Raw genomic sequence first — 11,853 nt, 5'->3', positions numbered from 1 at the left:
CCACCCGCCCGCTCAGCAGGCCGGATTTCGCAGGGACGGCGAGGACGAGCAGCTAGGGTTCAGCGAGCTGGAGGCGCTGGACAACCCGGAGCACCACGAGGAGGCCATCCGGCTGCTGCGCCTCTACAACAAGTCGCAAACCTTCCTCGAGTCCATCCACTACAGGGACTTGACGCTCGCCGACTTCACCCACCCGACGCCGCGCCGGGTCGTCGAGGTCCTCAGCGCCCTCATCAACTTCCTCCTCTACAGGCACGACAAGACGGAACTCCTGCAGTCCATCGTCAGCGAGTCCTCCGACTACCACGAGCGCGGCCTGGAGCTCAAGGCCAGGATCGCCCAGGTCTTCCCTGTTCACAGTTTATGCAGCTCTCCTGTTCGTGGAAATGCCCACAGGGCGACCAGCGATTCTTAGTGTTGTGTTCTCGTTTCTCTCGTGCAGCTTCAGAAGGAGATTGCAGATCATGAGCTCGCGGAGCAGATGGAGGAGCCCATGGCCCAGCAGCTGGAAGCGGACGTCAATGCTCTGCAGCAGAAACTTCAGGTTTACAACAAGCAGCAACTGGCCCTGCGAGCAAAAGCCGCATCCATCAGTGACGCGAAAGAGGAGATCCACAGGAAGGTGTGCTGATTCCTACCCTGTGTCAGCATGATTTCTTTTATTTCTTCCATGAGTCCAAAACTCCATTTTAATCCTATGATTAGGTTCAATGTGGTTGGAACACGTCATGACATATGATTAGCAGTTTTCGTTCTGTACGTGACATTTCACTCGTCGTATAGGTCTACTTGAACCTCCACTTCAGCTCCGAACTGTCTTACAATATTGTAGAATTCTTCTAATGATTTTACAGCGTTGTAAAGCCCTTCCGTTCATTGTAATTTTCTCAAAGCTATATATACAACTAAGTTAATTAGAATGATGTCTTCCTGTAGTATCGCTCTCCATCCAAAAAACAAATTATTGTCTGTGGATTTCTGGCATCATGAGTTACAAATAAAGTATAATTTATACAGAGAGTCAAACATGCTACATGGTCTATGAGTTTCTGATTAAAATACAACACACATTAGCATATTAGGTCAAATATAAACAGCCTTGTGTAGTTGTGGTGCAATCTATTGAGCCTTGTGCATTTGGCATGTCTTTGATTCTGTCATTCTAGATCAAAGCTAGAGTTACTTGGTCAAAAACCTTGCCTCCAAGTATGTTCCTAGATGAATCTCGAGCTGGTTTTGATGCAATAAAGCCAGAGCTCTCCTAGCATCCTTTCTGAAACCTGAAAGCAGGAGATCTGCCAAATCAAACTAGATTGGAGTTCAAACTAGCTTGAAAAAGTATAAGCCCTAATCACAACAAGGTGCATTAACTGTGAACAGTTATAACTTGCAACATTAAGTGCTATATTTATTTATAGGGCCACAGATTTCATTGGACCAGGAGCTATTGGCCCTACCTAATACATCTCCTGTTCCATCTTAACTTTGAGAAGCCATAAGCTCCATCCTCCCTTCGTAGGGTAGAAGAGCTCCAGCCCACATAGGACCAGGGCATCTACAATTTACCATCTGAAAAGTGAACTCTCTGCACAATCTGTTTTAGTTACTTTTATAGCCACCATTTACTCTTGATTCTTGACATCTGCTTGTGAGGATATTGAACATCTGATATATTGTGCTCACCAATTTAAGCTGATTGTTTGATATTCTGCGGAAAAACAACAGCTCACTGCATAATGTATATTTGTTGCATCTATGTTTCGTGCTACAGATTACCCAGGCTGATTTTGAGTTGACTAAACATGCCCAAGAAAACTCCAAATTGAGGTCCAAGTTAGTAAAGTCCCCAGAGAAGGTTCAGGTGAGACCTTTTTCATTTTTTATTTATTTGTAGTAGCAGGTAAGGTTCAGAAATTTGGTACAGTTTGTCCAGTGACCTGATGTTGTGACTATACAATAAATTACCTATACCCAGTCTTGTAATCTGCCTAGGTGACTGCATATCTGCATAAACGGCCTGGTTGACCTGCTACTTTAATTTTTCCATGCATATCTGCATAACCTGCCTAGTACTAGGTGACTGCATATCTGCATAAGCGTCCTGGTTGACCGGAAATTGCTACGTTAATTTTTCCATGCAATTCGGCTCGTGGAGGGGCTGGACTCCTATTATTTGACTTGCTACCTGTGATTTACTGAATTCAATCATCATAAGGGGTCTGTGTGAGTCTGCATACCTGATTGTGGATTTTATGTCGTATTAAAGAGGGCCTTGGAAGAGAAGAGATCAGCCCGTGCTAAGTTGAAGGAGTCTGAGAAAATAGCAACACAAAATGCTCAAGAGAAAACTGCCACTTTGGAGATACGCAATAAGGTATTCCAGTTCCACTTTTCATGAGAATATGCCAATTCCAGAAGTTGTTTTACTTACAATTGATTTCAGACTTCCATGGAATTTGATTAAGAAAAACATCAGCTACATATGTATCTCCCAGGACAATTTAGTTTCCTCGTATGATATATCTGCGATATTTCGGATTCTGTCTGTTACAGCTGTTGTTGGTGCTAGCTTGTATCAGAATGGCACTTACTGCTGTTCCTACTTATGCTTCACCAGTTGATACCCTGTGATTGCATCTTAAAGTATCTCTGTATCGCAGGCTCATGAAAAACTGGTGAAGCAACACACTAAAATCCAGGATGTACATGAACAGGTAAGAATAGCTGCAAAGCATGCTTGAATTCTTTAGCTGGATTGATTGAATGATGAGACTGGGCTAACTCTTCTACTTTCTGTTGCTGCTAGCTTGCTGCTGCTAAAACAGTTGAAAAGGAAGTTAAGACTCGTAAGGCTAAGCTTAATGATGAAAGTGTCTCAGTTATGTCCTTTGAAGCACAAATTGTTGAGCGGAAAGGAAAAGGTTATATTTCTAGTTTGTAAAATATATTTTATATGTTCCTCTCTTTCTAAGAGTTACTGTTTCCCTCACATTGTTCCATGAATCCCTTCCAACCAGTACATGAAATGGAGGAGCGTCTCAAGGCGAAAGTGAAAGAAAGGAATCAAATAATAGCAGATGAAAGTCAGAAGCTGGGTGCTTTGAGCTCTGAGATTGAGGTTAAACTGCAGTGCCTTGAACCTAGAGAAAAGAAAGTAGAGGCAATGATAGCGAAGGTGATGTTCTTTATTCTGAAGTTATGGCTTGTTTGAACTTGATGTCCTTTTAAAATGGGAAAAGGTCGTTAATTTTGGTGTTTGCATGTACACGTCCTATGGTGATTCTTTTGAGGCCTTATTAATATCTATTGCCACTGTTCATACAGAAACACGATACTAGCTCTCAATCTCTTTGACTGTTAAAGCCTGCAGATTTAGTTACTGTTGTTTGTTAATTGTATCTTTTTTTCCTTCCATAAATAGCTGACATATTGCATTTTGTTATGTCACCACATAGGCTTCGAAGCTATGTTCTGAAACTGCTTCTGCAAGGACCAGTGCCACAGCACAACAGCAGAAAATTCATACAAAATTCAACAACATTGTGAAGGCGGTATGTCTGAGTAACTGAGTTAGAAGACTGCTTCGTAAAACCATCAATAAAGCATGCTTCATTTTAAATGTATCTATAACCGCTCACATATTGGTTATTTCTGCAGTTTAACACCTACATGGATAGTGTCGACCCTTTCTTAGAGCGGGTTGAGGAGGTCGGCAGGTTAGACCACCGACCGAGCTTTCGACGCCATCTAAATACTTTTCCCGCATTGAATGAAAGCACCTGACCTGTGACCAGAAGCCGAACTGAATACCAGCCAAGTCAATATTTACCTGTTTGATAATGTACACTAGCAGCTGAGAATTTCTGATCGGACAATTTGTTTCATTGTTTCCGAATGTGCAGGCAACTGGCAGGGGAACGCGCCTCTGCTCCTGATCCATCTGCTGCCGTTGCAACAAAAGCTACACCCAGATCCAGCGCAACGAGCAAGAAATCGAGGGCTAGGAGAAGGACTTGACGAGCTGATGTTCCTTTTACCAGTGCCTGTAACTGCTATTTATGTACGGAATAATGTGGTGGCTTGTTGCAGGGCTAGGCATTGATTAGGATAACCAAAACCTACGTGCTGATGTCATGTAAATATAGGGACTGGCTTAGATGTTAGGTGACTGAAAAACGAATTTGGGTCAGTCGATCGTTATGAACTATCGTATGTAAGATGAATGGCCAGATCAGTTTCTTCAACCTCTGAAATGGTTTCCTGCTCATCTTCTACCCCGAACTGTCGATCTACCATCGGCATAACTGCCTGCCACCGCCTGTGGCTAGTGGCGCTCCCGCACCAACCTCGCCGCCCTGCCCTGCCCCCCCTCCCCCGTCTCAACACACACATGCACATACCTAAGATAGATAATGGGGTCACCTGCCACCCTACGATAGACCCAAAGGGCATCTTCGGCGATCCGGCACTAGCTTCTTCTTTCCCTCAAGTGGCTCCTTGGACTGACACAAAAACTATTTCCAGACGACTTACAAGTAGCTAAAGTGGTAAATATATGCTGCATTTTTTTTGCTTCGGTTGTGACTTGTCATATGATACAACTGCTTTGTTGTCATACTGATACAATTGAAACCTGACATTGATGGTTGCCATTGCCACGGCAAAAGTGAAACCCCTGCGCCGTGGCGACGCAGACGAAAACCAACGCCAACCCCCATTTATATCACCGTCATCGTGTCGCCTCACCATATAGTCGACAAGAGACGACCACTGCGCCATCATCAACCGCTCGCTCTTCTTGAGGCTTCGAGCAATGCCACGGCAAGAAGGGCAATGCTGTCGCGTGGGGATCAACACCAAATTCTATTTTGTAGTCCTTGTATTAAATCTACACAAGTTCTTGATACTTTCTTCATTATATGTTCTTAATTCAAAATAATTAACTTTTCAACTTAGTTTATATGCCACCTATTTGGGAATAGGTGGGAACCAACTCCACACTCCATTGATCCAAGCAAGATCGAAAACTTTTTTTGAATATTCTTTCTAGCATATACAGCTTAAACAATTGTGCGTGTGCACGCATGATCGCGTGTTCGTAGGCGGATGTCAATGCTGACAACGAAATCCGACAGAGGCGCCAAAAAGATTAAAAAAACAAAAAACTCAGACGTTGGAACGTCTCGCTTTCCAATTTTTTTTTCTGAAACATTAGAAAAAACTACTTACTGCATCATGACTTCATGAGTGTGTGTGTGTGTGTGTATTGGACGCGTGTACGCGTGATTTTACATGGGCAGCAAAGCAAACAAATCATGTACTCAAATGTTAGAAAGAAAAAGAAGGAAGAAAAGAAAGCGTAAAAAATGGTGAGACAAGTGAGTCATGTGCTCAAATCTTCAAGACGGGAAACATATCGACAAAAATGGTGCTAGTAGCTTTCAGCTTGAGCTTCAGTGCGTCTTGCTCTTCTTCGCCAGGTGAGGAAACGCGCCGAGGATGTTGTGCGCCCTCAGGTCCTGCCGCGTCAAGATCCCCACAAGTGGAGATATCTACACATCAAAATCAATCCATCATCAAATTCAAATGTGCAAGAACAGGTTGATGATGCTTGAAAAGCCATTGGAGTCGACTGGACTCACCTCGGGGCCTTGGTACTTGGGCATGATGAGCATGTGCCGGAGCGCGACGGAGCGGAACAGCACCACGGCCTTGGCCACCGACATGGTCTCCACCACGGTGTACGGCGTCGTGTTGGTGAACGGGTGGAGGTCCACGTACATCTCCAACTCCTCCGGCGTGAGCTCGAGGTCGTCGATCTTGCAGTTCTTGTCGGCGAGCTCCACCGACGAGAACCGCTCCCTGGCCTCCCACTCCTCCGTCCTCCTCTTCTCCGCCAGGAACCACCGCTTCCTCAGCACGGCCACGAGGTGCGACCGGAGGACCAGCCCGTGCAGCTCCGACAGGCCGGGCCGAGGCCGGTCCACCACCGGGAACCCGTTGTGGCCGGTGTTCCGCAGCACCTCGAGGACGGTGGACACCTTCTCCACCACCTGGAGGCTGATGGTGCGCGCCTTGGCGGCGGCGAGCTCGCCAACTGTGAGGTCCTTCATCCATGGCTCCGGCTTGGATTCTAGGAAGGGAAGCCCCTTGAGGTCCAGGATGATCTCGTAGATGCTGGGGTTGAAGGCGTCGCCGACGGTCTTGGCGATGAGCAGCACGAACATGGTCATGGGGAGCAGAGTGAGGTTGTTGGTGAGCTCCAGGAAGATGACGCAGAGCGAGACGGTCATCCTCATGGAGCCCGACATGAGCGCCGCCGCGCCGAGCACGGCGTAGAGCCCGTGGTCGATGCTCGCCGCCACCGCGCTCTGGAGCACGAGCGCCACGATGCGGCCGTAGGCGGCCCCCATGAGGATGATGGGGAGGAAGAGCCCCGACGGCACGGCGATGCCGAAGGTGAAGAGCCCCAGCACGCAGTAGATGGCGAAGAAGATGAGCAGGGAGTCCAGCCGGAACTCGCCGGGGGTGCCCGTGGAGAAGATGTTGCGCGTGGCGTCCACGTTGGTGGCATGGAGGAGCGTGGCCAGGTCGTTGTACTGCCCGGCCGGGCAGTTGAACTGCTTGAAGTTGCCGCTCCTCCCGGTGGCCGGGCACGCGGTGCCGAACGCCGGGTCGCACGGCGTGCACGGCACGGCGAAGGGGAGCACGTACATCCCCGCCGACGTGAACACGCACACGGCCAGCGCCAGCGCCAGCTTCGCCATTCGGCCCTTGTCGTTGATGAGGTTGTAGAGGCGGAGCACCATGTGGAGGACGTGGTTGTAGAGCGCGCCAAGGACGCCGCCGATGACGCCGACGAGCGTGACCAGGAGGAGGTCGCCCAGGCGGTACCGGACGGTGACGTCGCCGACGTCGAAGATGATGAGCCCGCCCGCGCCGAAGAGGCCGCACCGCCCGCCGCGGCACACCTCGATGAAGCCGCGCAGCACCACCACCACGGTGGCCGTGCTGAAGAAGGTGCGCCACAGCAGCGCGCTGCGCCACCACGTCGCCACCTCCTCCAGCGCGAACAGCACGCCGCCCACGGGCGACCGGAACGCCGCGCACACGCCGGACGACGCGCCGCAGGTGATGAGGTCGCGCCGGTCGCGGTCGTTGTTGAAGTAGCGCAGCCACTTCCAGCGGAGGCGGAACCGGCCGGAGCCGCCCTGGCTGAGCAGGTTGGCGAGGCACGCGCCGATGTGCACCAGCGGTCCTTCCTTGCCGAGATCCAGCCCCGACGACACCGCGCAGATGCTGCCTATGATCTGACATACCAATGACAAGACCATCCATTAATATCTGTCTTGCAGCTTCGAGTTGTCGCGTCGTGGAAGAAGAATGAAATCAAATCAAGGCTTAATTATTACCTTGACAATGAGCTGCGGCGCGCCGAACATGTTGGGCGTGTCGACGCCGTTGAGGTAGGCCTTGATCTCGGGGATGCCCGGGCCGGCGGCGGTGGGGGCGAAGACGACGCAGAGCACGGCGGCGACGAACGTGAGCGCCAAGTTGAAGCCGGAGAAGTAGAAGAAGCCGGCCCAGTACCTCTTGTCCCGGACGAGCTGGACCATGTGGAGCATCTTGACGCCGGAGATGTTCTCGATGGCGAGGTTGATGAGCGACGCGATGACGCCGGTGAGGAGCCCCACCAGGAACGCCAGCGCCCACTTGAGGAAGACGTACTGCAGCACCTCCACGGTGGACCGGCTCCTCCAGTCGTGCTTGAACAGATCGTTCTCGATGATCCTGCAGACCACGCCATTCATGGCAGCTCAGCTAAATTCATTAAGCAAGCAAGGAACCTCATTGCGCGAACAGAGGAGGACGGAAGACTCACTCGTAGTCGAGGCTCTCGATGTGCGAGACCTTGGCGCCGACCATGGCGAGGTGGTTGGCCGTCAGGGTGTTGCTTTTCTTCAGCAGGGGCTGCTGCAGGGAGCTGATGCCGTCGCCGGCGCTCCCCGGGTCCTCCTCCGGGTCGTTGACGCCATTATCGTGTTTGCGTCCCGGTCCCGGAACAGCCGTGGTAGGCGTCTCTTCCTCCATGCCTGTCCTGGCAACAACAGAGCTCGGTGGCTCTGTTCGGAAGCAAGAATATCTCAAGTCAAGGATGGCAGAATCTGCCTTGCAAATGCGCTCTTATATAATGGGAGGGATCTCTCATTAGAGCTATCGTTTTACCGCGCAATATATTTTGACCTTATCAATTTAACCCGGTTCTTATATGATTATGTGGTGCCGACCTCTTATATTTGGACCTTATCAATGCGAACTACTGGTTCTTATATGATTATTATGTGGCTTTATTTTGCATGAAAATTCCTCAGTCGTTTGCCAATGTAAACTGGATCAAATAATTCCCTTAATTTTTCTCGTCTTCTACATAATTGACATTTCATATATGAGTACTTTTCACTCTGTATGTACGGCCGACCAATCCTACTAATCTGAAGAACTTTTCTTTGAAAAAACAGAAATAATATAAATCCGAAGAACTTTTCCATGGAAAGAGAAACAATACTAATCTGAAGAACTGATCCCTGCCTCGAGAGGCCATGCCTTTTGGGGAGCTAGCAAGGCTCTTCCACTGCCTTTTAGGAAGAGTGCAATGCACACAGCTCATTCGGTATCCACTTGGTAAACAATTTTTATTAGTATGGACAAATAGGATGGTGCAGAGTGGATGTATAGAACCATCTCATGGCCTCATGGGCGCCAACAAAAGGCATGGTTCTTGTCCGTATCTGTGTCGATATTGTCTGCGACAGGTTCAGGACAGAGGGGGCTCTCGCTCTCAGACGGGCGCACTTGGTTAATTATTAGTAGATGGTCCATGGCATCAGCAAATTGCGCCACTGGCTGGCTGTCTATTCTCTGCCTCTGAGTGCCGGACAAATTCTCACTAACTGCTCGTATGTTAAATTACGTAAATCGCCTAGATTCCAAGGAAGGAATTCAGCTGGCTACTGTCCGTTGGATTCCACGGACCAAACCCTTCCAATGCCCAAGAGGTGTACTCATCTGATCACTTGTGCACTGGGAGAGGCCAAGCATCACTGTTGAACAATTAAAATGGGCAATTCTCATTGTTTGGTTCAAGGATCATGTTCTCTCCATATGAATAGGCATCACTATTGAACAATTAAAATGGGTAAATCACATTGTCTGGTTCAAGGATGATGTTCTCTCCCTATAAATAAGCATAATTATTGAACAATCAAAATGTGTAAGTCCCATTGTTTGGTTCAAGGATGATGTTATCTCCCTATAAATAAGGGTCATTACTGAACAATTAATATGGATAAATCTCATTGTTCTGTTCAAGGATGATGTTCTCGTCTGCTCAATTCTTGGAACATTTTTTTTAAAACAAGGCAAAAGACTTGCCATTTCATTAAATAAGAAGGAGGTGTTGCAAAGTCCGAAGACAAAAGCCACAAAGTGGCAGAGAAAAACAATCACTCGCGAGTTAAGATTACATCTAATCCCTTGGCACTAGCAGAAGCCCATATCCTTGCCTCCTCCATGATCTTACCCACAACGATCGCCAATGGCGCAGAAACATTCCGGAAGACCCTGGAGTTCCTCTCCTTCCACAGCTCCCAGGAAACAATCATGAGGAAGGAGGCCTGACCTTTTCTATTTGGCGAGCGCGCGAGGGCCAGCTTGCTCCACCATTCTTTCACACTCACCATATTCACCCAATCTGTCGCCGTGATCTCAAGGAGTCCAATCTTTGCTTTGACCGAGTTCCATACCGCAAGCGAAAAGCGGCACTGGAAGAAAAGATGAGCCGCGGATTCCTGAACCTTGCAGCACAGTGGGCATAGACCCCAATTTGGCCACCCCCTACACTGAAGCTTGTCCGCCGTCCAGGCTCTATTGTGGATGATTAACCAAGCAAAGAATTTACACTTTGGGGGTGGCGCAAACCTTTTAGACAGTCTTAAGCAGAGGCGTGATGGTGCGCCCCTCGAACTGCATCTTGTAGGCAGAGGACGTGGAGAAGCTACCGTTGTCGGTGAACTTCCAAGTGATCTTATCTGGCGTGTCTTGATCAAGGATGATCCCATCCAACTTCTACCAAAGGGTGACGAACTCCTGGATGTGGCTAGTAGAAATTCCCTCAATAAACTTGATCTGTGAGATCCAAAAGTTATCAGTTAGGGCTTTAAGAACCGTGCAATCTTTCCTTTTGGTGATATTGAAGATTCTGGGTGCAATATCCTTAGGCCTCAGTGTAGGATCGAAAGTAGGTCAAGAGGGGGGGTGATTAGACTACTTGAGCAAATAAAAAACTAGTCTTTTCCCAATTTTAGTTGTTGGCAGATTTTAGTAACTAGAACATGCAATTCTAAGAGTATAGCAGCGCAAAGTAGAACATTACATATGAAGGTAAAGGGAAGGGATTGGAGAGTGCAAATGCACTGAAGACAAGGAGATTTTTGGCATGGTTCCGATATGTGGTGCTATCATACGTCCATGTTGATAGAGACTTCAACTCATGAAGAATAACGGCTGCGTGAGTCCCCGGAGGGCTCCACCCATGAAGGATCCACGAAGAAACAACCTTGTCTATCCCACCATGGTCATCGCTCATGAAGGACTTGCCTTACTTTGCATCCGCACCGTCCTCCTCCAATGCCGTCGCTGAACCTCTCCACCCGGCACACATGCATTTTCTGACCTCTGCAACCAGCACCGACACGGTCGCTCACCTTTTATGACGGCATCGTCCACCCAGGACACATGCGTAGGCAGGTACACTCCGCTCCTGTCGACGTCGTCCATGGCGGTTGTCACGCCCAATATGCGACCCTATCCAAAAGGAACTCGAAGGTCCCACCAAGGATAGACCCGCATATTGAAACGCTTTTGCAAGGTGGATATCATTACATCAACATTACATAATAGATGGGGATACATACAAAAGGCATAAAATGCCACATGAATACAACATCACAATACATCAGAGCATCATCCGACTACGAATGAAACATAAATAGAAACTGAAACGACATCCACCCTGCTAGCCCAGGCTGCCGACCTGGAACCTATCCCCTGATCGAAGAAGAAGCAGAAGAAGAACTCAACGCAAGCAAGCATCGCTCTCGCGTCATGATCATCGCACAACCTGTACCTGCAACTGTTGTTGTAGTAATCTGTGAGCCACGAGGACTCAGCAATCCCATTACCATGGGTATCAAGACTAGCAAAGCTTAATAGGAAAAGGAAGGGGTAAAGTGGTGAGACTGCAGCAGCGACTAAGCATATATGGTGGCTAACATGCGCAAATAAGAGCGAGAAGAGAGCAAGCGGAACGGTCGTCAACTAGTAATGATCAAGAAGTGATCCTGAACTCCTACTTACGTCAACCATAACCCAAGACCGTGTTCACTTCCCGGACTCCGCCGAAAAGAGACCATCACGGCTACACACACGGTTGATGCGTTTTAATTCGGATCTGGTGTCAAGTTGTCTACAACCGGACATTAACAAATTTCTATCTGCCTATAACCGCAGGCACGGCTTCGAAAGATTATACCCTGCAGGGGTGTCCCAACTTAGCCCATGACAAGCTCTCGCGATCAACAAACGAATAGACCTTCTCCCAGGAAGACCCGATCAGACTCGGAATCCCGGTTTACAAGACATTTCGACAATGGTAAAACAAGACCAGCAAAGCCGCCCGATGCGCCGACAATCCCGATAGGAGCTGCACATATCTCGTTCTCAGGGCAACACCGGATAAGTCAAGCTAAGAGTAAAACCAACCCTCGAGTTGCCCCGAGGTGGCCCCGCAGGCTG

The 11,853-nt window shown here is 48.6% G+C and overlaps 2 protein-coding genes across 2 annotated transcripts in view; one reads left to right on the top strand and one right to left on the bottom strand.

Annotated features, from left to right (window-relative positions):
• Nucleotides 1-4,244, top strand: part of LOC119325393 (kinetochore protein NUF2 homolog) — a 4,854-nt gene extending 610 nt beyond the window's left edge. Inside the window, exons 2-11 of the mRNA XM_037599146.1 lie at nt 34-343; nt 443-622; nt 1,772-1,861; nt 2,267-2,374; nt 2,661-2,714; nt 2,807-2,921; nt 3,018-3,175; nt 3,456-3,551; nt 3,658-3,716; nt 3,903-4,244. Of these exons, the coding sequence (XP_037455043.1) occupies nt 34-343; nt 443-622; nt 1,772-1,861; nt 2,267-2,374; nt 2,661-2,714; nt 2,807-2,921; nt 3,018-3,175; nt 3,456-3,551; nt 3,658-3,716; nt 3,903-4,017 (1,285 nt within the window). The 3' untranslated portion in view covers nt 4,018-4,244. The remainder of the gene's footprint in view (nt 1-33; nt 344-442; nt 623-1,771; nt 1,862-2,266; nt 2,375-2,660; nt 2,715-2,806; nt 2,922-3,017; nt 3,176-3,455; nt 3,552-3,657; nt 3,717-3,902) is intronic.
• Nucleotides 4,245-5,176: 932 nt separating this feature from the next.
• LOC119324768 (chloride channel protein CLC-a-like) lies at nt 5,177-8,109 on the bottom strand. The gene is made up of 4 exons (XM_037598542.1): nt 7,883-8,109; nt 7,413-7,791; nt 5,643-7,310; nt 5,177-5,552 (listed from the first exon to the last, which is right to left on the bottom strand). Exons 1-4 carry the CDS (start codon nt 8,089-8,091, stop codon nt 5,454-5,456), a joined length of 2,355 nt encoding a protein of 784 aa, XP_037454439.1. The 5' UTR covers nt 8,092-8,109; the 3' UTR covers nt 5,177-5,453.
• Nucleotides 8,110-11,853: the final 3,744 nt, after the last annotated feature.

This window comes from Triticum dicoccoides, chromosome 6B (genome assembly GCF_002162155.2).
Source record: "Triticum dicoccoides isolate Atlit2015 ecotype Zavitan chromosome 6B, WEW_v2.0, whole genome shotgun sequence".
In the NCBI taxonomy this organism is placed as follows: Eukaryota; Viridiplantae; Streptophyta; class Magnoliopsida; order Poales; family Poaceae; genus Triticum; species Triticum dicoccoides.
The sequence above is the reverse complement of the archived record's forward strand: the minus strand, read 5'-3'. Positions and strand labels throughout refer to the sequence as shown.